General features: G+C 33.3%; 1 protein-coding gene across 1 annotated transcript in view; it reads left to right on the plus strand.

Annotated features, from left to right (window-relative positions):
* The first annotated feature begins 10,100 nt into the window (after positions 1–10,100).
* Positions 10,101–27,370, plus strand: part of LOC110039296 (DNA damage-binding protein 1) — an 82,495-nt gene continuing 65,225 nt past the window's right edge. Inside the window, exons 1-5 of the mRNA XM_020744308.1 lie at positions 10,101–10,363; positions 10,858–10,906; positions 15,657–15,716; positions 15,823–15,914; positions 20,429–20,480. Coding sequence (XP_020599967.1) covers positions 10,260–10,363; positions 10,858–10,906; positions 15,657–15,716; positions 15,823–15,914; positions 20,429–20,480 — 357 coding nt within the window. The 5' untranslated portion in view covers positions 10,101–10,259. The remainder of the gene's footprint in view (positions 10,364–10,857; positions 10,907–15,656; positions 15,717–15,822; positions 15,915–20,428; positions 20,481–27,370) is intronic.

Below are 27,370 nucleotides of genomic sequence, written 5' to 3' on the forward strand. Positions count from 1 at the left end.
GGAGAGCAATTTATCAGAGAGAATTCTGATAGAATTTGGTGATGTCAGACGATGGTGCTGATATCAACATCTTCTATGTCCAACATGTGTATGCCAGGCAAATGTTTGATGTGTCCCAACCCTGATCTCTTGTTGATTGTGCTCGCCATGCTCGTTCCAAATTCATCGTTCGCACCAGTAGATTAAGTCAACATTTGTGCATAATTGGCATTTCTCATTAGTCATTTTGCTGTTTGCTTGTGTCTTATGATGCTCATTTATTAGCTGTGTTCCATGGTTATGCTTATCATGGCTGGAATTTAAATATAATTTTAAGTTGGTTCCTCCATGATTTCTTCTTCATAGCATCATGGTGTTTCCTTATCTCTTTTTTACTCAAATTTCTTTCTGTAATTGGTACAATAACAAATAAATTTTAATTATAAGGCTGGAGTTAAAGATGTGAGCTTTGGTTTAAAATATTATCAACCTAGTTCTAATATTAAACATATATATATATATATATATATATATAAGCAAAATTTTAATAGTTGATACTTAGCATTTCTTATATCTTTGTTATATCTTGTAGGAAATTAACTTCAATTTATAACAATATTATGACCCCTTTGACGTAGAACCATTTTATAGTTCATTAAAACTATTTGTACCACCCAAAGTTTAGGCGTTTTTTTCTTTCCTTACCATTTTATGGTCATAATCCTCAGGATTCTCTAGGACTTAAGGTGGCCCTAATATATGGGAGAGCCCATCCATCTATATAAATTATATCAACAATAGAGCACTTAGGATGGCCAAGTAGGTTAAACCCATACTCATGAGTAAATTCACCTAAACTGAAAACCAAACTTAGCTTAATAAATGTTTGTTGACCAAGTTAGTCTTCCAGGGTCTAGCAGAGCTATTATGACTATTTGGTTCAAATATATTGACCGAAGTTTGAACATGATATGGCCCACATAGCTTAATTAGAACTTTGTGTTAGCTTGGTTAGGATTGGGTAAAGTGGGAGCAAACCTAGTTAGCAAAAGTCTTGTTGAGTTGACTAGCAGAGCAATAAAGTTATTATCATTGTAACTGTTCTGGAGTTTAGCATGCATCTATAATATTTTGTTCAAGAGTGCATTGAGTAGCTCCAAATATAACATAAATGAAAGACTATTGGTAGATTGACTCGAGAAATATTTATTGAAATATGATTTTAATAATGAAAGTTACTTTTCTTTGTTAGCTTTCCCTTATAGTTGTGTATAGTTTTTTTTTCCTATAATTTTCACCCATTTTCATTTAATTTATCAAGGGTTGTTAATTTTTCTTTTAATCGCTTGATAATTTAATTTTCTTTTTGTTCATTGTTCCCGACTTTTAAGTAACTCATTTATTCTTGAATTTATATCCAACAACAATTGCTCATAATTGGGCTATGATAAGACATGTTACTTAAGTGACTTTCTTATCAAATATTTTATAGTTTTCAATAGTTGAATTTAATCATGCTATAAAATTTATGGGTGATGTCCCAAAAAATTAGCCCGCCCATGTTATGGTGGGCTAGGTCATTCTGTGCTACTTTTTTAGAAAAATCTTGCATTACTAGGTTTAAGTGATTATTCATTTTACTTATTGATACCCAAAATACTGTAAGGCACGGAATATCATGCAAATATATATGTTGATCAAGTAGTATATGGATTATGTGTTTGATTTATCGATCTCGCAAGAACTGGTTAATTTCTCAAATTCTCTAATTACTAGTTTATTAACCCCAAATTTAGTTTAAAATGTTTGAATGTTTATTAAAGGTCCTCTAAAAATCCTAGATTTTAAAAAATTATTGTTGGTATCAACTTTTGATGTCGCACATATAGGATGTCCACTTGAATGTTGTGGGATCTTTTTCTTTCATACATAGCTTCTCATAGCTAAAAGCATTCACTGAGTTCTCTGGTGCATGTTTAGAGCGCGAAACCAAGGTCTGACTGTCAATTTAAATGTAATGGAACCATATTCCACTATTACATAGCTTGTTATAGTTCAAGATATCATTAAAATTCTCTAGCGTCCATTTAAGAGCATAGAACCAGAGTCTGAACCAACGCACCTACACCAAAAACTGGGGTGTTGGTTGGCATTTATTTTTAATATGGAACATTTTATGTTCATTTTAATGTTTAAGGATTGTTTTTAATTCATAAATAACCTCCCATGGTCCTAGGGATCTATAAAACCCTTCAACAGACGTTTTGGGAATGATATCAGGGTTTAAGTCGGTGCAACCATGCCCAAAAGTAGTTACCGTCATTTGACATTAATTTTCATATAGAACAATTTGATGTCCATTTTAATATTTGAGGTTCATATTTAATTTATAAATAACATGCCATGGTTCTAATGATCCATAAAACTCTTCAGCAGGCGTTTTAGGCATGATACCGAGTTTAAGTTGGTGTAGTCGTGCCCAAAAGTAGTGACTGTCGGTCGGCATTGATTTTTGAGATGGAACTTTTTTATTTCCATTTTAATATTTGAGGATATATTTCTTTCATAAATAAACTCTCATGTTCCCAGGTATTCATAAAACTCTTCCTCAAACATTTTCACGAAAATTGGGTCTACCAGGCCAGATTGAAGCCAGTATTTTGCTTGATTTCGAGTTTTGTGGCCATTTTGGATTTTTTTTTTAATTATGAAATTCTTATAGAAAGATGGGGGGTGGTTCCACAAAATTTTTTAGCCCCCATGAAATTTCTTTTGATCCCCCAACTAAAAAAATAGTCAATCGCATGAATTTTATGGAGACTAAAGTCCAAATTTCTATACATGAAAAAAGAGGGTTGAGCATTGGAAAGCATTTTGACTCCTTTCTTCTTTAGTTTTATGGCCATTTTAACTTTAGGGGGGGATTTTAAAAAAAAGGGATGATTGTAGACATTGTGGGTGGAGATCCTTGGAGAGTTTTTTTAGATAAAAAGGAGAGGAAAAAGTTTTTCCTTCATTTTCTCCCTTCTCTTCTTGATTTTATTCTTTTTCTTCCTCTTTTCTCTCATATTTCTCAACTCTCTCTCTCCTCATCATCTTCTTCTTCTTCCACTTCATATTCCTTAAGGTGAGAGTTCATGGAGTTTCCTTGGAGGGAATTCTACATCTTTGCATAATTAGGAGTTCAGACAAGCAAAGAGCACACTACAAAAAAAATCACTGTGGTAAGTTATTATTCCTAGTGTTCTTCCTTTTTCTTAGAAAAATCCTTCTAAGATGATGTTAGAGTTATCATATTAAATTGATTTTAGAGAAAGTCCTTTAGGTTCATATTGTTTTATATTATTTTTACTTAAGATCCTAGACTAATTTTTCCAAAAACCATTTACCTTGACCTATATATTTCAGATTATAGCAATCTTGCATTTGTTGGGATGATTCCATCATTTGATGAAATGATGGAACTTTTGAACCAAGGAAATGTAAAAGGCCCTTTGATTTTTCATTCTCTACGTCACGGAGTTTTAATTCATGAAAAGCTTCTCACACTTAAGTCACACAAATAAAGGTGGACATATTATTTTCATAAGAAATAATGTGTTTTTACACCTCACCGTCATTACAACCCAACCGCATTAGAGGTCTTTCAGGTGGATTAATTTGCCATCAAGTAGGATTTAGGGTTTCATGTTCGATTAAGCATATTTACATATCACGTGCATGTATGCCATTTAAATATTACATAAAAAATACATTTGAGTTTTTGTTGCTTTTCATCTAGCATGTGCGTGTCTCTTATAAGCATATATGATTTCAAAAGATCATGCAAAAGTGCATTTTTTTAGTGTGCTTTTGTTTGCATTAAACATGTATGAAAAGCATGTTTTATATTTTGCTTGCACTTTAGCACTAAGCATGTTTATGAATATTTTTTGTGTTTTGTTTAGTTTTAACACTTAAAATGTTTTTAAAAACGTGTTTTATAGCGTGCTTATAAATTAATATCAAGCATATGTGAAATTTTTATTTCAAAATATTTTTGTAATGCATATGTAATTTTTTCTTGGCATCTTGCAACTAATTTCACATTGAGTGTATGTCAAAATGCCTTTCTTTTATGTTGTGTGTTCTTACATGTTCGTGGCTAGTGCCTCAACATAAGCATATGTGTCCATATGCCTTTGTTGGATATTGCGCTTGCACTTTTATTGTGCATAAATGAACATATGTTACTAGATACTAGTGCCTCACTTGCGCACTTGTATTTGTATTTCCTTGCATGTCATTGCACATAAAAGCATGTGTACTTGCATTTTTATGCTTGAAATCCTTACATGAGAACATGTCCCCATGTGCTTATGTTGGACCTTTGCATACCATGATGGGTTTGTTTGCCCATACGACCCACCTAAGGTATCACTTCATCTAGTAAGAGTCATACCACTTAGCATTGATGGCATCACCTGAATTCTCTATGACCATTTCATGTCATATCATATAGTGTGAGTCATCTCATATAACACATGACTTCATCTTGCACATCATAACACTTTATATAACATGTGACTTCACCTGTGGATCATACCATCTAACATATGATTCTATTTAGTGTGTCGGGTCACTCCACCTAGTGTATGACTTCACTTTGCATGAGTCATAGCACATAGCATCTATGGAATCACTTAGGATTGTCATAGATATGTAATGGCATGTGAACATAATCATATCCCCTGAAATGATTATGTTCTTCTCTTTCCTTTGTTTGATTTCATGTTTAATAAGCAAATTACAAATATTTCTATATGTCTTTTAATGTGAGTACTTCATCCTAACATAATATTCACATCTAAGATATCATTTTGTGCTAGTTATGATTGCTCACACCTAGCTTGAGCAGTCATATCATGCATGACCACCATTCACTTTCATCATTCTCACATGTAGCACTAGGTGAGTCAGCACCTTGATGACAATCTAACCCTTTGAGATGTGTGACCCAATATTATTTTCGAAGTTTTATTGATCATTACTTGCGAGCATATCCCAGTAAGCAACGTGAATTATTGCATTGCATTCAATTTGTGTTTGATTATGTCAAGATTCCAAGAAACCTAACATGTGCCACTGAAGTCTTAGTTTTAAAAATAAAAAGGTATTTTTCATGTTATTACTATCATCATGTTTTAGAACATTTATTAAAATTGAAGCATCCATAATTTAAACATAAACAAGGTCAAGCTTTGAAATATATTTTGCTTAAATTCATGATCTTTTAAGTGATAAGTGTTAGATCTCTTGGACCTTTAGGATGGGGTTGGGGGTGGCGACCTCATCAAAATCATGCATCAGCCTTAGCCACACCTTTAGCACACACGTAGGTGTATGTGATTAGGTCACCTTGTTCTAGGTGCTTGTTTAGAATAGGATAGGGTATAATTGAGATTTTTATATGCCTAGCTATTATTCATTAGTTTGCTCCTAGCCATACATTTTATGTGTTACTTTTTTTTTTTTTTGATTTTACTGAATGTGTGACATGCATGCTAGTATATTAGGGGATATCTTCTTGCAGGGAGCTATATCCAATGAGGAGGAGAATTATAATTTAAACTAACACTTTTTTATAGGTGCTGCTTAGCTCTCATCCTGTTAGGCATGGTTCATTATACAATTGCATAAAATAACTTATAATAACTTTTTTTATGTAGGTCAAGTTTTTTTTTTATTTTCATATTTATTTTGTTTAAAGTCCCGAGGTTGGAGTTTGTATCATAAATAGGGTATGAGCATGAGTTCTAAGGCGCTTAATATTTTTGACAATGTGGTGAGGACCAGGAGCAGCATACCAACGACTCATACCTTAATTTCGGGTTGATATTGTTATATAAGCATTCAGATCAAACATGTGTATGTGGAGCTTGATCTCTCTTTTTATCTTTCTAGGATATATTGCCAACCTAATGACACCCGAATTATTTATTTATCCTTTTATTCATGTGGCATATTTACTTTATGCTTAGTGTTGATATTCCCTCTTCCTTGTGATTATGATTTGCCTGGGATATCTGTATTTACGCTTAGGCTCATTAGAGGAAAATATTTTCTACAAGAATCCTAATAATAAAATATTGATTTTAATTAAAATGTAGAATTAAAATTGAATCCAGTTTTAAATAAGCACTTTAGTTTATGTTGTACTTTCTTGCATGACCTTTGTGACATATTTGAAATGGTTCAACATGCATGATTATCTCTCAAATCATATAAATATGGCCTCCAAATTAAAAACTTTTTCTATATAACTAAATCATATTTTGCATATCCTGAGGTAGAGTACTCTTACTTCCCCAATCTGGCCGATCAATCTTAAATTTCTTCGCTTTGGACATTGTCTATAATGACTATGATGTTAGGGGCTCCTCTGGCCTGATAGGGTGTAAGTCCTTTGTGGGATGATTCGGCTTTATAACCATATCTCTTTTTTTCTTTCATTTCAAAGGCTTTCTTTCTATTTTTTTTGGCAGGTATAAGTCTCATTTCTACCAATTCCATCCAAGTACAGTCATAGAGAATTAGATGTTTTTTTCTCTTGATTTTAGGACTACCAAGATTTCTTGGGTGATGCAAAATATGGGTTGCTGACAAGTGATCTTTGGTCGGGTCGGGTAGATTATCTCTATGATAAGGTATACTTAGAGTCTTAATAGCTTGAGATTATAGATCCATGGAATCCTGACCCTGCTATCTCTTCCAGCTCAAAAATTTCTTCTTTGTTTTTTGACATGCCCTCTATAAGCTCATTCAGTTTTGTTGACAAACCATTAAGGCTATTTCGGAGGTCATGTTTGTCGATAGGCCATCACCCGTTTGATATATAGTGATTCACCATCTACCCTTATGACCCATTATAACTTTGAAGTATCAGGATTTTTTTTACTTGAGATGACTATTTATACTTATTTACTAGTGATCACATAAATGTAAGCAAGACTCCTTTACTCGAGAGTATTCTTTGGTATCATTGCAGATGTAATTAACCAAATTGATGCGTTCCTTTGGGAGTTGCTCTTGACCCAACAATAATAATAAATATTGGTTCTCTTGTTATCTGGGTTGCTTAAGTAGGGTATTTATTCATGGATATGTTTTTCAAGGCGTCTTGATCCGTTCTCATTTTTGGAAATACACTATTGATCTATCATACGAAGATAATCCTATATAAATTCTTCACATTCTTTTTATATTTTGTTTTGTAAAGTTTTGCCATATTTTCTCACTTTTTTATCCCTTATTTTCACAGAATCATTTTGATGTTCGAAGAAAGGGGATTATTTGAAAAAGATAATTATATGATGAAAACCACACAAGCTGGTGACTCCAAGTTTAAAAAGAACCAAAATAACTGCACAACTTATTTTTGGGCTTTTTCTCTAGATATAATATCTTCCTTGAATTTGGATCATGTGAGAATCAATTCTTTTCCACCAAACTTTTTCCTATTATAGTTGATAGTCAACGATAAGTACTTTTTACTCTATTCTTAGATATAAGTAGTATTAGAGTCTCATATTATAGTTAAGTTCCCTTAAACTTGCAAATGCTACATAGAATCCACATTCTCTTATAATGATTGTAGTCTCATTTTGGTAAAAATCCTATTCTACCAAGAAAATATGTGTTAACATAATTTTTCTTCTAGTCTATAGTCAATAGCCTTAGATTACAGTCTGTTTTAACAATCATAGTGGCCAGCCAGAAAGTAAATGAAGGATGGAAAGTTAACACGTTAATATGCTCACTTTTGCTTAAGAGAAAATCAAATGGAAGTAATAATTAATTCACACAACCAATCCAAAGAAGAGAATATTCTAGTTCATAAACATTGGAGATGAACACAAAAGAAATTTCATTGTAAATAGCCAAAACATGCTTATACAAAAGCAAGAACAATCAACCACGATTGAATCTTGATTTGCTCCACCATGACTTTTCTTTTTACAATGTAATTTCACTTGGATTCACTTTGTTACAGATATTGGAGTGAAATCACCCTCCTTACACACACATGCACGTGCATACACACACACACACACACACACACATAATTGACTTCCAAATGTTTCCTCTCTGTATCCTACAAAGAGATGTTGTTAATATGTACTCTCTAGTGTCGAAAATTATACAAAACCGCCAAACGTACCCTATTTTGGTGAGGGGTACAGTGACGCTAGCTACAACACTGTGTTTGATGACTTTGAAATGTCAAATTAGCACATGAAGGCCAGGGGGCTAGCATGGATGGTGAGGTAGCACTAGATATAACACTGAGGCGCCCGTAAGCTGATGGTAGAATGTCAACTTCTCTGTTTTCCACATGAATGGGATCATCACTAGGCCCCAAAGCACAATGTAGGGCATTGGGGTGCTTAAACCCGCCTAACCCTAATTGATGCTTCCAAGTGCTTAATTCCTTAATTTTGACCTATATCCTACAAATAACATTATAACTATCATATAAAAGTATACCGATAAAAACAAATAAATATTTCATCACGTATTGTAAACAGAAAATTATCTAAAACTTAAACATTACATTAACATAACAATTTAAAAAAATTATGTTACTAACTGAAATATTATAAAGAACCGCAAATTACGGATAAAATCTAAAGATCTTTTTGGGGCAGTTTTCTCACAACTTTGCTTTTAACAATACAACAATCGAAATCCTTTCTCACTACACCAATTGTACATTTAAAAAAAAATTATAATGGGAAACAACTTTTTATGTATAATTTACTAGAACGTGGTAATTATAATACAACTAATGCTCAATTTTTTTTTAAAAGTTTTTAATGCCTAAAAAAATTTCAAAAAGGAATATTTACATGCATACCCTTCAATTCTTATGCATTACTTATCTACAACCTATACTTCAGTTCTCACAAACGTACTACTTTACCTACTCATGAAAATATGTATTTTACTTTTTAAAAGTTAAAATGATGGTATTTTTGATGTGATGAGAAAATTTGAGCGGTATAAATGTAAATATTAAAGTTTAGGTCTTAGAAATGCGATTACATGAGAATTTTGTTGTATGTGTGTACATGACTCAATAATATTGGAGTGAGATCTTTCTACCAAAGCATTAATATGATTCTTCTAAAATGATTATAAAATTCTATCTTAGCAAAATAAATTTCCAACTAATAATAAGGCAAATCTCCTTGAGAAATCAAAGCATAAAAGGTTTATTATTAAAACTAATCTCCTTGACCGTTAATAAAAATAGTGGATATTTTATGAAACTACTCATTTTAAATAATATATTTTTTCTTTAATGATATAGCTAGAGGGTGTAAACTAGCCGAGTTTTAGCGAGTCGAAGCTTTGTTCGTGTTCAGCTCGTTAAAAAAAATCATTTAAAAATCTATTCGTGTTCGACTCGTTTGGTTAACAAGCGGAACACGAGCAGTTCGCGAACATCTAGTCATTTTAATAACCTTAGTCACATAGTCTTATAATGTTAGAGGTAAGAGCGAGATTTAAATCTTATTGTTTAAATTAAGATATTTATTTAAATTTAATTTGGTATGTATTTATTTTATTTTTTAATTAATAATTCTAATTGATTATAAATTTTTGTAGACTGTAGCCAATTAATTATTTCGAGTCAGAACGAGCCCAATACGAATGAACAAAATTTTATTTTTGCTTAGCTCGTTTATATATTGAGCGCAAAAAAAAAATTGTTCACGCCTGACAGATTTAGGGTCTGTTTGGGGCAGCATGTGCGTTTCAGGATAAACTACTTATCCTAAAATACGGCCCGCGGGCTTGCCGCAGGGGTCGACCCGTGACCTGCGTTTAGTGTAAAAACTCAAACGCAGTTTCAGATAAGCTGATGAAACGCGCGAACCAAACAGTACGACGATAAAATACGCTGTCAGCATTTTTAAAATGCCGCCTGCACTTATAAACTGCCCCCAAACAGACCCTTAATTAATGAACGAATTAAATAAGAGCTATGTCTAATTTTTCACCAATAAAGAGCCTTATTAACAACCCTATTTATAGCCCTATTTTTAATTATATATAAGATCAACTCGTGTTAAGGATTTAAAAGTCGGCACCATTTCTTTCCTTTGGTTGCCCTTGCTTCCCTCTACGGCCGTCCCGGTTTCCTCTCCAGCTCTCCACCAGCACCTCTGGTTCATCTCGCGCATTGGGGCTCGCCTTCAAAGGCATCAGAAGAAACTCCGGCGAAACAAGTAGCGATGAGCGTTTGGAACTACGTGGTTACGGCTCACAAGCCCACAGCCGTCTCCCACTCCTGCGTCGGCAACTTCACCAGTCCCCAGGAACTCAACCTAATAATCGCGTAATCATTTTTCTACTGTTTTTCGTTTTCTTTATTGCTCGAGCACTCAGTTTGAATCATTCCGTTTGATCCTCATTTCGTCTTCCGGCTGTCTTTTTTTTTTGCATCGGTTGCTTTTTATGTAAATGCTATTGTTTTTTTATTATTTTGAAGAATGGTTTGTTAAAAGTTCGTATCTATGGTTTCCCTAGTGAGAGTTCGTGGCAGAAAATTTTTCTTGGTTGCGTCTTCCGAGCGTGTGATGTTTTGGACTGTAATTTTCCTATTATATGTTCTTATTGTTGTATTGTTGTTTTTTTTTTAATTTACTTGCATATATTTATCAATCCATGCTGATTTGACTTGTAATAATTGCTTTAATGGTTTTTTTTCCTTAATTCGTGTTCTCAGCATTTTATTTGCTTAGTTGTTATTTCAAACAGTCAGTTGATGAAGAAAAGTTTCTTTTGATACTTCTAAATCAATAATTAAATGCCTTTTTTTTGGTTCTTCAGTAAATGCACTCGCATTGAGATCCATTTGCTCACTCCTCATGGTCTGCAGGTATGCAAATAGCCACTCTATGATTAGTATATTCATACCTCTTTAGTTTATTCTTTGTACTCCCTGTACACTTGCAAAAGATTTATGCCATTTTTTCTTAACTATGCTTAACATTTGTTCATTCTAGTTAGGATATTATCACTTTCAAAAAACAATTACATTATTGTCCTAGTATTGTGTACTATTTCAATATTCTTCTTCCAAGAAGTGGCTAGTTTATTGTTAACTGCGTCAACTATCTCAATAGAAATTTCTTTCCTGCCTTCTAAAATAAATCAAAGTAATGTTTATTGTTCGTGTCCGTAATGATGAAGCTAGCATTGTATGTGGTGCCTTTTGATTCAGTGTTTAGCTCTCATTTTTGTTTTAGAGGGATCTTGATAGTTTTGAGGGCCCGGGGTTAATTTCACCCTCAACCTTGATTATATTGCTTTACAAATTGGTCAGCATTATGTTTTTCTCATGAATATGAAATGAGAATGCTGATTATGACATGTGTTTTTGTATACATGCCAAATCATACTTTCGAAACATTTTTTGTGCTCTGAAGTATTTGAAAAATTAACATGAATAAGCATTAGAAAAGGAATAAAAAAGACAAAGCATGTGAAATTTTGAATTTCTTTAAATATTACATCTAAGTTTTGCTTCTATTATTATATTTGATAAATACTGTTGTGGCTTATATTTGATGCCACACATTGGAAGCATGGTCACAAAATGTATTTGATTTCTATCCAAAACCTTCACTTATGATAAACACCCATAAGAGAGGCACGTGGTGAGCGATAACCTTTAGTTGGTCCAAGTAAAATCTTGTTTGATAGCTTTGAATCTTTGACCTAGCTAGACTCGGGTCATAGGTAGGGTCCTAACTTAGGTTTGCTTTCACCATATCAGGTCAACTCTTAAATTTTCGAGTTTTGCTGGGTGACAGAGATTCACTTGCCTTTTCCTGTCATTCAACTATAATTGTACTAGGTTTCGTCATGTAAATTTATGGATTGGGGTTCATTTTTGTCTCCCAAGTTTGGCATATAACTTGGTTAGATTTACTGGGTCAAGTGAGTCCTTGGATTTGTGGATAGGCCTAGTCTTGAAGGTTTTTGTAGTATTTTGGTTGTTGTATTTTCCTTAAAATTCTAGTCCAAGAAGTTCTCTCTTTTCCTTTAAAGGGCAGTGTTGGAGCATTACTTAGGTTTTTCTTGCTTTACCCTTGAGAGAAAATGTATTTGAATTGCTAAACAACAATTGAATTATATACGGCAAGGTCATGTAAAGTCATTTCTCTCTAAATTTGTTTTAACAAGACCTTTATGTGCTCAGATATGGATTCTTTGTTTATATTGTTGACATTTGTTTTAATGTTTGCCATTGATCACACCTTCCAACTAAAATTATAACCATAATTTCATCGTCAATAATGCTTCTTCCTTTTTTTGTTTTTGTTTTTTTTCCTTCACATTTTAAGTCCTCTTTTCCTTGAACCTCTTTTCTTTCTCAGCTTTTTCTTTCCTTTTGCAAGCTTATGTGTCTTACAAAAAAGTTCTAAGAGAGAACAAGGAAAGCTAGATTTACAAAAATTACATCTGCGTTGGAGAATAAATTTGGTTTCATGTTGGATGTGATTTTTGTTTTACAGCATCAAAAGTATTTTCATTTTGTTTTTTTATCAATTTAATAAGACTTGATGGAGTGTAATGATGATTAATTTTTTGTGCATCAAGGAGAAAAGTATGTTAAATGTATTACATTGAAGTTATTGAAGGTACCTATGATGATAGTTAACTAATCTTAGAATCAGTTGTGGAGTGCCTAAAGTGATTTTAATTATTGTAAGATTACATTAAGGATTAGCTTTGATTTATTTTCTTTTTATATTTATCTTTGAGATGGTTTTATACGATATTCAAAGTTAGGTACAGTAGTTTGTTTTTGCAATTACATTAGTTCTAATTAGTATGGTATCTGCTGAGTTAAGTGACAAAGTTGTAGCAGTGGAAATAATATTTAGAATAGAATAACTTAAAATTAGTACAACAAAGTGCATATGATGTGGTTTTTATTGGTATGATAGATATAATTATCATCATTAGTATTCTAACATGAAGTAATATTTATTTGCCATTTGTAAAATTTTGCCTGGAGGTGAGCCTCAAAGAGGCACATGCAAAGCTCCTCAAGGATTCAATCTAATGGAAGGGGGAAAAGGCATACATCTCAAACTTGCGGGACACATTTTGTGGTGCTATAATATTGGCATGTACCTCTATTTACTTTTTTTGATTAGTTGGGTTGAAGGAAAAATAGTACTTTAAAAGCACAAATGGCTTATTTTGCCTTTGTATTTAAAACACACACATATTTTTGCTCTACTAAATATTATAAACTAGGACGTAGAAAGTGAAAAAAATAATCAATAAAACTTTATTGACTAAATTATAAAAGTTTAATGCTGTCATTATGTTAAATAATTTTTTTATTGTATTTATTGATTTTCAATTGAAATTGATGAAGAATATTGGGAGAACGTTGAGGTTGAGGGAGGTGAGAAAGTAATCAACTATGATGATTGCTCTAATGAAGACCCTATAAATGATGGGAGTGAAATTGACTTAGAATTTGGAGTCTTAAGTCATAGCTAGTTTATTTTGATAATATTGGGAGGACTTTGTCAAGGAGTTCATACTCTTTTCATAGTAATCTTATGATAATAAAATCTCAATCTTTATTATATACGTTGACTATATGATTGTTATGAGGATGATAATAATGAGAAATAAGCTCTCAGGAAAAAGCTTGTTGAATTATTTAAAATAAAAGATTTAGAAAAACTCAAATACTTATTAGGAATAAAAGTAGTGGAATCTAGGAAATTAATCTCTCAATATAATTATGTTCTAAACTTATTAGAAATAATCAGTATGACATAGTGAAAGCTGTGTGAAGCTTCAATTGAATTAGTAGAGAAATTAAACCTTGATAAAAATGATACTTATGTGGATACATGATAATGCTAAAGTTTGTAGGAAAACTAGTCTATTTACCTTAAAACTCGTTTGACATTGAATTTGAGTAAGTTGGTTAGTCAATTCACGCAAAAAACTCAAAGAGTCACACCTTTAAATAACTTTAGATTTCTCAGATATTTTAAATCAAGTTCATGAAAAGAAATTCTATGGAAAAGCATGATATCATATAAATTGAAGGATATAAAAATACATCTACGCTAAATGAAGAGCCACTTCAAGGTATTTTATATATTTAGGAGAAAATTTTATAACTTGGAGAAGTAAGAAATAACTATTGATTTTAAGATCAAGTACTAACGCAAATTTCAGAGATAAAGGATCTATGAGCTTCTATGAATTAAAATTATATTAGAGGATTTAAAAATTAATTGGAAAGTGCTTATGAAAATATGCTGTGATAAAAATCGACTATCAATACTGCTCACAATCAAATATAATATTATCGTATCAAATATGTTGAGATTGATAGACACTTCATAAAAGAGAAATTAGAAATTTGCTTGATTTGCATTTTACATGCGCTTATAGGAAATCAATTAGCCGAAATATTCATTTAAGGGCTCTTCAACCTAACATTAGAAAATATTATAGGCAAATTTGGAATGGTAACTTTCTATTATCTAGTTTGATGGCGAGTGTTAGATCTCTCTTTATTTCTCCCTTTGAGTGGTGGAGCTCCCTCACTCTCCAATCAAAACAAAGAACTCACGATATTTGGATCATTGTCTTGTATGATTGGAATATGTATGCTTCTCTATTAGATTGTTAACCTCTTATTTTTTTATCCATTTTTTTATTTATTCCTATTTCTTAATGCCTCTAAAAGATGTATATATAATCTGTCTCTTGTACAAAGAATGACCAATAAACATTCTTTAGAGTCTTCTCCATTGTCTTATTTTTCTATGAAAACTACTATTAAATAATTTATTTGATGGTTTTATTTTGAGGCCTGAGGTTAAGGCTCACCACCCAAAAAGAAAATATCTCAATACATTTGTATAATAAATCTAAAATATTTAAATCTAACACCGCTAGACAAAGTTTGAAATTGAGATATGATGATGCTACGTCTTATAGAAAAGCTTGGGTATTTAAAATAGAGAAGTATCTTAGGAATATCAAGTGATAATAGTATCATGTTGACATAAAAGTAAATTTTGTAATATCATATTTAAGTTGGTTATTGTATCTATTTGAGTGATTTGTAATTTAAAAGTTGATAGCCAAATTGAGTGTGGTGTTAAAGAGAATGATGGGATGGATATACGTCAAAAGTTAGAAAGGATAAATTGAGGAATGTCTATATTGGATGGATGGTACAAGTAGCATCGATTAAATATAAGACTGTGTAAAATAGGCTTTAAGTGGTTTAAATATATACAAAGAAAAATATAAATCACCTATTATTCAATGATTTGGAAGGAAGAAGGTTAAAGTTTTAGTTAGATGGATAAAAGTTATTAAAAAATATTTATTTTTATAAATTTAGCACATCATATATAGTGATTTATAAAGCTGCCCCACATAGTTAATGTAAGGCTAATTATGATAATTTCTTACCAACTATGCTATTGCAATCACTATACATGAATGAATTGTGATCTTTATTGCTTTGGTTCATATCCTGTTGTATATCCTATTTGGTTTATTGTTCTATGCTACTTTTGTTTGTATTTTGATCTGGCAATACAATTCAAGAATGTGTCCTTTTGCAGCCTATGCTTGACGTTCCTATATATGGAAGAATTGCAACTCTAGAACTCTTCCGACCTCATGTGAGCTCCTTTGTTAGCATTAACCTTTTGTAGTTTTAATTGTTTTGTGTTTCTTTCCTTTGCATGCTACATTTACCCATCTATGTTCTGTTTCTTCCTTTATCAGGGTGAATCTCAGGATCTCCTCTTTATTGCTACCGAACGATACAAATTTTGTGTGCTTCAATGGGATGGAGAAGCATCCGAGCTCATTACAAGGTTAGTTAGTTGGAACAACAATTGTTATTTCTGCACACATACATATACATCTATATGCATGGTACATATAATTAAATTATGCTAGATCTTCAATTGGTTCTCAAGATTTTGCATTAACTCTCTTTTTGATGAATGCATTTAAATGAAATATGCCTTTTATCTTCTATTTGCATTTTAGCCTAGATATTTAGGTATGAATATAAGTTAAGCTTTTGATGGTTTAGTGTGATTGTTGATATGTTCTTCCCGGATGAGATGCATATAACCGTGGACCACATGTGCCCACCCGCGGTTTAGGAAACCATGTGTCTGTTGCTAGATTTGAGGGGGAGAAATTATTGTTATGTAATTATCCATTATTGCATTTTTATTTCTTTTCTTCTTATCATGTTGATTTAAATTTCCCTCCAATTGTATGAGGGTTAGTTTGAGTTGATATATTTCTTATTTGCTTGAATTAGTTTAAATGAGAGGATTAGAGAGTTTTTCCTCTAAGAATGTTCCTCCTACATTCAATTTTTCATCTTTATTCCATGCTTTATGAAGCTGTGATTTATTTAAAAATTTGGTGGTCGAGTTGGGGCTTGAATAACATATAATAATTCTTTGATGATGCTAAGATTATTTTATCATTGATCAATATTGAGTCTATATACTTTTGTGTTTGTTGAGAATGCTTGCAAAGATTTATTTAAAGTGAGCGACATGGCTTATTTTTTTCCAAATAATGTATTTCTAAGTGCTTAGGCATCCATTAAGTCAAGTGGGAAATTAGCAAAATGCTGTGGGTTTTATACAGAATAACGGAGATATAACTTCTAGTGTAAAAGTTTGATGTCTAAATTAGGGAAGTTCCTATGGAATATTATGTGATAAGAGGATAATATGGAGATTTAAGGGAAAATTTATAAAATTGCTAATGAGTTGGCAATATTGTATGAATCAAAATGTTGACCATACAAAAAAATTGTTGATGTCTAAGTCGAGCATGTTAAACATACAAATGTGATATGTAGTGTAATTGGCATGGATAACTTGATGTTTTAAATTTGGTTACATTGTTTTTTGGAGGGCAGGGTTCTAGCAACTATTAGATTCCTTATTGTGATTATAATGTTGTGGTTTTGAATCTCAAGAATAAGCTCTTTAAAGTTTAAAGATTTGGCTGTTAAAAGGTTCTTTCCCGAATAGCTTTTAGCAGAAACCTCATACATCGGGTTTGCCTTTAATTGTCATTGGGGCTGTGTGGAACCTGATTACTAGAACACAAGTGTTATTAGGAATTTTGCAAGTATTTTCTTTAATGTAGGAACACATTATGATCTAGTATGCTTTCTGTGTGAACAATATTTGAACAATTGAATTTGTCAAGTTAATGATCTTTCTCATGGATGGAGAACATATCAGTTACACTGCTAGAGTCTAGAGTCTTTTCAGGTTAAAAGAACTGAACTTTCTTGGATGGATCTATCAATATCAATTGCTTTGTGATTTTGAAATGATTGCGCCACAGTTTAGTACTGTACAAACCCTTTGTGGAAATCTGAGAAGATTTGTTTGTTTTCATATTTACCTCTCTAATGTGGGTCAGCCACCGCCTCCAAATCTTGGAGGATTTAATTGGGATATCATAAGAAACCTTTGATTGATTTATTTTCTTCCTATTATGTTTTTTTATTTTTTATTCAGAATCATTTCTTTTCTTAATTTAGGTTGGATATATTTACTAAGTTTGTAAATGAGGGATTAGTTTCCTTATATATATGTCCCCTACTTGTGAAAATTTAATGAATTAATTTTTTCTCCCCAAGTAATTTCTACATGATATCAAAGCCATATATCAAACGCTAGATGCCAGAACTCCTTATGTTGCAGAATTCTGAACTTTCCTCCTCATGCAGCCGGATTTCATTTCCTAGAGCCAGACTTATCCTTTATGCCAGATAAATTCCTATAGTACCAGTCGGATCCTTATGCAATTTCTGCAAGACTTCCCTGCAATTTCAGCTTGACTTTTCTGCTGAAATTTCTCCAACCTGAAAATTCTTTGCTGCTGGCCCCTCCTCTTCCGACAGAATCTTCCAGCAGCAGCAAAAGCTGTGACAAGTAGAAGCAGAAGCAACAACGACAGCTAGCAGCATTAGCATTAGCATAAAAAACAGTCTGTCTTGAAACAACAATCTATCTTGAAACATCAAGTTCAACTCTCACCACTACAGTCATCTAGGAGTGACCCTAAACATTTTTAGAGATGATGACAAAGTACAAGATGAAGACTTCAAGCTCGAGAGAAAATCATGGATCTTATTTCGGTTGCTAGAGCCTCTCCAACAGCCAACCAACACTGATATCCTTCCTGCAGCTGCCATGCAGCCTTCAGGCCCTTCCCAGTTCAGGCTCCTGCTTCAAGTTCCTTCAAAATCACCTCTGTTGTAGATCTTCCTTTCCCTCTCGCTCTGGCCAAGCCTTGTTATTGAGATTCCTGTCCAGCGCGACCTCTGCAATCTGATGTGGGCAATGTTTTTGGTGAGGATCAGGTTCTCGCTAACAGTTGAAGCCTCTCAGCCGCATACCTTCGGTTTCTGCAGGCGATTCTTCCTCTTATTCGCATAACTTCCTTAAGGCCTCAATCCTTCTCTGTCATCATTAAGACTTTCTATCTAGGCTTTCTCCATTAGATTCTCTCAAGTTACGTATCCTTGTCGAGCTTCCGCTATCTTCCGCTTATGTTGGAGAAGTCGCATAGGTTTTCTTCCTGTTCTTGCCTTACCAATTATCAACTGAGACCCCTTCAATCCTAGGAAATCTCCTTTTTACTGTATCCACACGCCTTTCAGCAGGCTCTCCGTCGGATTTTTTTTCCCGTAGCAGGCCTCCAAAGCTTTTTTTTTTTGCATCCATCAACGCCAGAATACTCCTTGTAGGCCACAAAACTCCATGCAAACCCTCCTCTATTCTTCTTTGCCGTCCAAAGTCTCCTTGCATCCATAATCCTCCTGCTGCAAGCCCTCCTTCGTTGAAATTCATTCAACCGATCTGCAGGCACTCCTTCGACCTCCTCTTCTTCCGAGCACCTGACTTCTTCTTGCAATATCTCCCATGTTCAATTTCTTCCACTGGAATCTTCCTAGCAGCAGGCCCTCCTCCATCATAAACTATTCCTTGCAGGCAACCTAAATCTCCTCAGCCGGATTTCTCTCTGCGAGCCCTTTCGTAGCCTTCCTTGCTACAAAAATTTTACCTGTTGTTGGCTACTCCGTATTTCTCCTTCCTAATAAAAGACCCTCCTCCATCAGAAACTATTCCATGCAGGCACCCTAAACCTCCTCAGCCGGATTTCTCCCTGCGAGCCCTTTCGTAGCTCTTCCTCGGAACAAAAATTCTACTTGTTATTGGCCACTTCGTAGTTCTCCTTGCAATCGAAAGTGTCCATATTACAAACCCTTCGAAATTCTCTCTACAACCTGCCTTCTTGCTGCAGTCACTTAACTTCTTCGTGCTGCAGGCCCTTTCTTGGTTCTTTGCAGTTGTTTTTTTTCCAAATACAAGATGTTCTTCCAGTAGGTCTATATACATGTTCCGTGACAGTCAAACAACTATTAATATTGTCAAAAATCTTATGCATCTTGGCAGGACCAAGCATATTGAATTTGATAGACACTTCATCTCTGAAAAGATCAATGAGAAAAGTATACAGTTAAGTTACATCCCAACACACCAACAAGTTGCTGATGTCTTCACCAAAGCTTTTCCTTTCAACACCTTAGAATTCAATATCAAGCTTGCTCTCTACAATATATATAATAGAGGGGGGAGGGGGGGGGGGGGGGGGGTGTGAGAGAGAGAGAGAGAGAGAGAGAGAGAGAGAGAGAATTTGACTCTTTTCATATTTACCTATCTCATGTGGGCCAATCATCACCTCCAAATCTTGGAGAATTTGGTTGGGATATCTTAGAAACATTTGATTGATTTATTCCCTTCCTATTTTATGCTTTTCTATTCTCTATTCAAAATTATTTCTTTTTCTTATTTTGGTTAGATACGCCTGATAAGTTTATAAGTAAGGAGGGATTGGTTTCCCTATATATATGTACCCTATGTGTGAATAATAAAAGGAAACCTCCCCAAGTTCAAGGTTCAATCACAGAAGTCCAGTGAGAATAAGAAAATGAACGAACATAAGTAAATTCAAAAGAAAGATAAAATATTTATCACAACCTGTGCAAAGGGCTTGCTAGAGCAATTTATAATCGTGTTAAGAAGTAACCTATGAATGAGAAGCTATCCGAAGTGGTGTTGTGACAAAATTAAAAGTAGAACCATGCCAAGCAAGTCTATCCTAACAACTCTATGGTTAAAGCTGGACAACTTTTCTTTCTGTTTTTAAAGCTTCATTTCCAATGATGTGATTTTATTTATGTTAGATGTTTTGAATTCTTATTGTTAAAAGAATCGCATAATCAAGACTTTCAAGTGTAATAACGCAAAGTTGCCATATCAATTGTCATTTGCAGAGCAATGGGGGATGTTTCTGATCGAATAGGTCGACCAACAGATAATGGGCAGGTAAATCGGCCTTTAGTTCTTGTTTCTCATTTCTTATTTAATTGAGAGCTGTTGTCATTTAAGCAAACTCAATGTGGCCGTCTTGTTTTGCCGAGTTTTGTGCATTTGAGATATTTTATAGGTGCAACTTAATTTATCTGTAATAATTTTTCATTTGCAAGAATATTGTGCTTTATGTAACTTTTGGTATTGATACCATTGTGGTCAATCGGAGTCCTGAACTAATTTTTTTTGAATTAAATGAATTGTAAGTTCAGCCCAGTGAAATTAAATTCAAATCTATAAATTACTGATGATACTTGTAGGCTGCTGCTTGGAGGGTGTGATTTACCTCTCAAGTGTTAAAATGTGTGGTTTGTATGAAATAATTGTACCTGATTTTAGTTGTATTTTGCTCGAATTTGACAGTCTTAGAACTTAGATATATCTAGTTTAAAATTGACCAAATTTGTGTATAACTTGTATTATTTTTTCCTTCATAGGAGTGCAATTCTAGCTTCTTTTAATTAGGATTCTGAATTGCTTTCAAGTTTCAAGTTCTAACTTAACATATCCTAGCAGAAGTTTGAGATGTACACTTCTATTTAATCCCGAGCTTTTACTTCTGCACGTATAATATTATGAACAATCAAAATGACCTAGGGAAAACTTTCTCCTTTAGCCAATATTTGCACACGTGTTACTGGTTCTGTTGCATTTTCTCCTTTCTGTTCTATAGCTGATTAAATTAATTTAATTGTAGTTTCGGATAGCTGTTCTATAGCTTGCTTTGTTTATTGGAGAGTTTTATTTTGTGAGGAAAGGTCGACTAAATCACCAAAAGATGCTCTTTGAACATTTTCTTGCATTCCAATCATTTTAATGAATAATTCTCCAATTTCATGAAGATATTTTCTTGGCAATTATCTTTGTAATCACCCTTATTTTATAATTTGGGGTTAGCTTTGGAAATTTTCCTTTATTAGTTCCTATTGAGTGTTGTATGTGATGTTAACTTTAATTTATGGTGTCTTCTTACCACTTCTGGTCATGTTATCTTTTATTTCTTGTTTTTTCTTATCGTGATGAAAGGCTATGAAGGATTTCTTCATTTTGAAAGTATGTTCGTGTGGGTGATTTGTTTGCCCTTTGAACATTTTAAGACTTAAATGTGGGCGAATTGTCCTTTCTAATCAAAATTCTCTTTTTAATAGATTGTAATATTAATAAATCCAAGACGAGATTGTCTTGAACTCTTTTCGCTTTATTTATCTTCTTTAGGATGTTGAGGGGGTACAAATATTGTCTTAGCTATAACTTGTACATTTTCTGCCCCAACATTTGCCGGTTGTCCTAATTTGTTGTTATTCAATGAGGAGACCTTTTCATTTTTTTTTCATCGAGCCCTCTTTTACATTCTTATTATGATATTACTTGTTTTGGTCATCATGATGAAGAGGCTTCGAAGTTGTTCCTGCCAGCTGAGAAGATCACTTAATTTTCACCAATAACAAGCCGCTATGGCGGGGTCTTACTAGCATATGAAAGTTTTGTTAATGTTGAATCCTTAAGTGGACAGACTAATGCCTCTACTGGCCTCTTCCTATAAGTAATAATATTAGCAAGAATCTTTCCAACATGGGCATTAATTGCTACGATCTTTCTTATACTCTTGCGACTTTCTACCATGGGCCACACAAAATAGTCACCTCAACCTGAATAAGATTACTTGGGGTAACCCTGGTCTACTCTAGACAACTTCAAATTGAATTATAGTGTTAGATTCTTATAATGACAACAAATATTAAGGCATCTTCATTGTCAGCCCTGGTTCCAAATCAAATATAATTCGCTTATCGTTGATTATTTTAAAATATAAAGATTGTAAGATCTTTCCAACTCAATCAATTATTAATTCTGAATTTTAAGATGAGGAGTTGTAAGATAAATAATACAATGAAATTTTGTCAGAGAATTAGATAGTGGCATCTAAAAGAGAAATAAAAATATTCTATCAGTAAACTTCAAGATTTCAAGATTCAAGATGTTCATGAATAAGCTAATTCTATGTGGGGTAAAGTAATTAGCACTATTAAACAAATGGTAAAAGATCTACTTGGAGAATCAAAATGAAAAGGATTTATAAATAAAAATAGTTGGTGGTGGAATAATAATGTGCAAGAAAAGATAAAATATAAGAAGTTGTGTTGTAAAAATTGGTTTAAATGTTAAAACTTACAGAACTGAGAAAGATATAAGGTTGCTCTTAGGGAGTCTAAGGAACATATTGTGACGCTAAATATTATGTTTTCAGTGATCTTTACAATATATTAAATACCAAACAGGGTGAAAAATATATGTCTGAACTAGCCAAACTCATTAAAAAGTGTTGTTCTTAGAGGAATATATTCAATAAAAGGGGGTGAGCTATTCTGATAAATTTTTCAATAAAGTTTCTGAAAATACGATCAACCTTAGAGGTCTTAATATCGTTAATAATGATAGAATATTTTATTTTTACTATTGCATTGGTGAAAAGAAGTTAAGGAGGCTTTAAAGAGAACCAAGGGCAAAAAATCAGTAGGGCCTGATAGTATCTCAATTGAAGTGTGAAAATATTTAGGAGAATTTGGAATTTCTTAGCTTACTAAACTCATATTATTTTAATAACTAAAAATATTCTCGAGGAAGAATAAAGGGGATGCACAAGAGTTTGCAAATTATAGAGGATTTAAGTTGATGTGCCATACTTTAAAATTAGAGATAATTACATACAAAGCACAAGAATCATTGCTATATACAAATCAAGCACCTAGGTGATTTTTTAAACTATCAAATCGATGAATTTACATGTAACATGATCAAATCATTGTGAATTTGATAAAAATGAAAAATATGGGTTGGGCTTTTATCATGACTATTGATATTTGAGTGAGAATTTGAAAAATGGATAAAATAGGGTGCTTGATTTGTAAATGGCAATGTTTTGGGTGCCTTGTATGTAATCACTCCTTAAAATTATTGGAGAGGGTAATTGAACTTATGTTAAGACGTCATGCAAAGATTTCTCATAGTCAGTTTAGATTTATGCTGGGCAAAGTTCACTATGGAAGCTATACATTTATTGAGAGGTTTGATGAAAAGGTACATAAAGAGTAAGGAGGATCTACATATGATTTTTATTGATTTAAAGAAAACTTACGATAAGGTTCCAAGAGAAGTCATTTGGAGAGTTCTAGAGAAGAAAGGCGTTGATTTGACTTATATTCAAGTCATTAAAGATATGTATACTAGAGCTGTTACTAGTTCCGAACAAAAGGAGGATTGACCAAGTATTTTTCTATTTCATTTGGATTATATCAGGGATCTGCTATAGTCCCCATCTTTTTTCTTTAGTTATGGATGCTCTTAATGAAAATGTACCTTGGTGTATGCTTTTCGGTGATGATATCCTTCTTGTGGATAAGACTAGAGAAGGAGTTTAGGAAAAAAAATGTATGGAGGTCTACATTAGAGTTTAAAGACGTTCATTTGAGTAGATCTAAACTAAATACATAGAATGTAATTTTAGTAGTAGTAGCTCTAATGGTAGAGTTGTAATTATGAGTGATCAAATCATTAAAAGACGTGAACGTTTTAGATATCTTAGGTCTATTGTTTAACGTGATGGTCATATAGATGGGGATGTTATTATTAGAATTCAAGTTGGTTGGTTGAAGTGGAGGAATGCATCAGGCTTATTGTATGATAGAAAAGAATTTCTTAGACTTCAAAAGGAAATTTTATAAGATGGTTGTGAGACGTGCAATTCTCAATGACGCAGAATGTTTGGCCTTTAAAAGAGAACCATAAAACAAAATTAAGTGTTGCTGAGATGAAATTACTTAAGTGGATAAGTGGCTTGACGCTTAGAGAGAAAATGCGAAATGAATATATTCGTGATAGGGTTGGTGTGGCTTCAGTGGCTGATAAAATTAGAGAGCCGTCTTAGGTAGTTTGGTCACATTAAACATCAACCATCTGATGATCATGTTAGTAAAGTCGATGTTTTAGATTAAACTTATGTTAAGAAAGGCAGAGGTAGACCTAAAAAGACTTAGATGTATTGTATAAAAATCGATCTTAATCTATTCAAATTAAATGAAAATATGATATTCAGTAGGACGCAATGGAGAAAAAGGATTCATTTAGCCGACCTCATTTAGTGGGATAAATGTTTGTTGTTATTGTTGTTTATTGATTATTTTTTAAAAAATGATCTAAAAAATTTTGGATTCCATTAAGTATTTCAATCGATACAACTATACCATGTTACATTTTGAAATACATTCGACCAAATCTCCAACTTTCAATCATCTGAATATGTAGTTGATAATTACTTAAGGCTAGATATCTAAATTCATTGACTTTTGATTATAATCCAACATGAATGAAAACTCAAACTACACTCGAAGTTACGATAAGTCAAAAAGTTTAAACCATTGATAAGAAAAAGAAATAAAGCAGATATGAAGAGATAAACATCCCAAACAAAGTTGTGAGAAATTTTTATGTTTGATGAGATGTATATGTTTGTCTATGCAAAGTAGCTACGATATCTTTTTGATACGGGAGCTTACCGAGTCGCGGTAATGTAGCTGCTACAGTATCGCGGTCCAGCTCTACCCCTTTTCTTTTTCGCTTCCCTTCTATTCCCTTTCCTTTTCAATGTTTTCCTATTTCACTCCTTGCCTATTCTATGCCCTTCCTTTTCTATTTCTTATTATGATCCTTACGTATTCTATTTACTAATCCCTATTATAAATATGTTGTTGGTTGTGTTAGGATTTTGGTCTTTTATTATTCCAGATTTCAATTTGTTGCTTTTGAAACATTCTTTTTTCGAGGGCTGTATCCGACGGGAAGTGCTCTATCTGTAACTCGTCCAAGGTGGTGCTGTATCCAAGAATCCGGGTGATGCTCTGGCTGTAGCTTGACCCCACCGAGATATTTATCCTTTCAACTCCCCACCGAGATATTTATCCTTTCAACTCCCCACCAAGATATTTATCCTTCAACTCCCCACCGAAGACCGTCGTCGTCATCTTCTGGGCGCTGTCCACCCTCCAAGTTGCTATCCAGACCACCATCGCCATCTTCTAGGCGTTGTCCACTCTCAGTTTGCTGTCCAAACCGCCGTTGGTCGTCTTCCGGTCACTGTCCAGACCGCCGTCATCTTCCTGTCACTACCCACTATCCCCTGCACCCTATCAACAACCCTATGCCATTGAGATTTCGTCCAACACTACCACACCCCCGTCCTTTCCCACCGGACCTATTGCCTTCCTCTTGAGAGAGCCGTTTATGTGTTTTCTACTGTTTTATTTTTTATTTCGTGTTGTTTTTTCTTGTTGGAGGAGTCGTCATTGTCTTTTGATAGTTTGTATGTTGATGTTGTTCGAGAGTCATCGCTATATTTTCTTTGAATTTAGCAAGAAAATTGTATCGTTTGTTTGTGGCTTAGGTTAACTCCGGTATCACTTTTGGAAGGCAGATTGGACATATGCCCCAAAGTTTTCTCCTAATTAGTATGCAATCGACGAAGGTTTGTTTTTTTTTTAATTTTGGGTTCTAGTCGAGATTAATTGCATCCTTGGCTTGGAAGCTTCAATATGCTCTCTATTAAGGAATGCTTTTTTTGCTTTATGTAGAAAAGATGATAGCAAAGATGGGTGATTCAAGGAATGATAATATAAAAGTTAGGTGGGTGATCCAGTGGAATAGATCTGTAATTGTACTTACAACCTAACACTTAGGAAGGAGGGTCCTATGATCGGTTTTACATCTCCTAAAGAAGAATGCCATCAGACCAGCTTAATGTTGAGTTTAAAAATAATGACATTTAAGTGTGCTTGATATTTAAGATGCGGATACTTACATTGAGGAATTAAGACTTAGGATCTCACTTTATATGTAAGACGGTCTGACATGCATAAATGGGTGTGTAGATGCAGCAAATTTATTTAGTCATAAAAAACTATGTGTTGTCATGACAGTTTATGCAATGTAATGAGCCATTCTATGCTGACTAGCTTGTCATTTAGTCTTAGGGCACACAGCCTACATAAGCGTGCTTTATCCAGCCTTTAGTCTTCAATGGATTTATACTTTATTTTGGGATCATATGCACATCATTGATTTTAAAGTTTATAGCGTAAATGGTTTGATGACTAAGAAATTTTGAAAATTGTATCGTTTTAGGTAAAAATACTTTCCTAAACACTTCTTATGATCTATAACAGTATAGCTATATCATTGTAATATGACAAAATAGTTGCACATTATACGTGTCATGAATGTTTGTATGCTCACATAATAAAGTGCCACATCAATGATTACAAAATTACAACAATTATTTGTATGCGGGCCTGTTTAAAATTATTTTGATGGTGACACGGTGTGCATCACAATATACAATAGATGTGTGAGTACACACATCAAATGGTGTCATGGACGTGCAAGTGTGTACATTTTCGTATTTTATGTATTCTTAGGTGACATGTACCATAAAAATATAAAATATTGTGGCTGTTATCATAGGCTTCACATCTTGTCATTATGTAAAGTTGACATACATGTGCAACTTTGTCATACTTCTTGTTTTACATTTTACATTTGTGCACCAGATTTTGTGATCAAGTGGTTTGTTCAATTAGGGACTAGAAATAATCTAATATAAGACTTGGGGCTATCATCACAAATCATTGCCAGATTGTGCCAATGATTGGCATGTAATCAATCAAAATTGTTGGAAGGGGAGATCCTTTTGACCAGAAATTGAAGAGCACAATCAATGGAATTGATGATCAAAACTTTAAGATCATTGCACTAGGGCTCCCATTAGATTTGATTAGAACAATCAGCACTCTTTC

The sequence above is a fragment of the Phalaenopsis equestris genome, unplaced genomic scaffold (genome assembly GCF_001263595.1).
Source record: "Phalaenopsis equestris unplaced genomic scaffold, ASM126359v1 Scaffold000002, whole genome shotgun sequence".
In the NCBI taxonomy this organism is placed as follows: domain Eukaryota; kingdom Viridiplantae; phylum Streptophyta; class Magnoliopsida; order Asparagales; family Orchidaceae; genus Phalaenopsis; species Phalaenopsis equestris.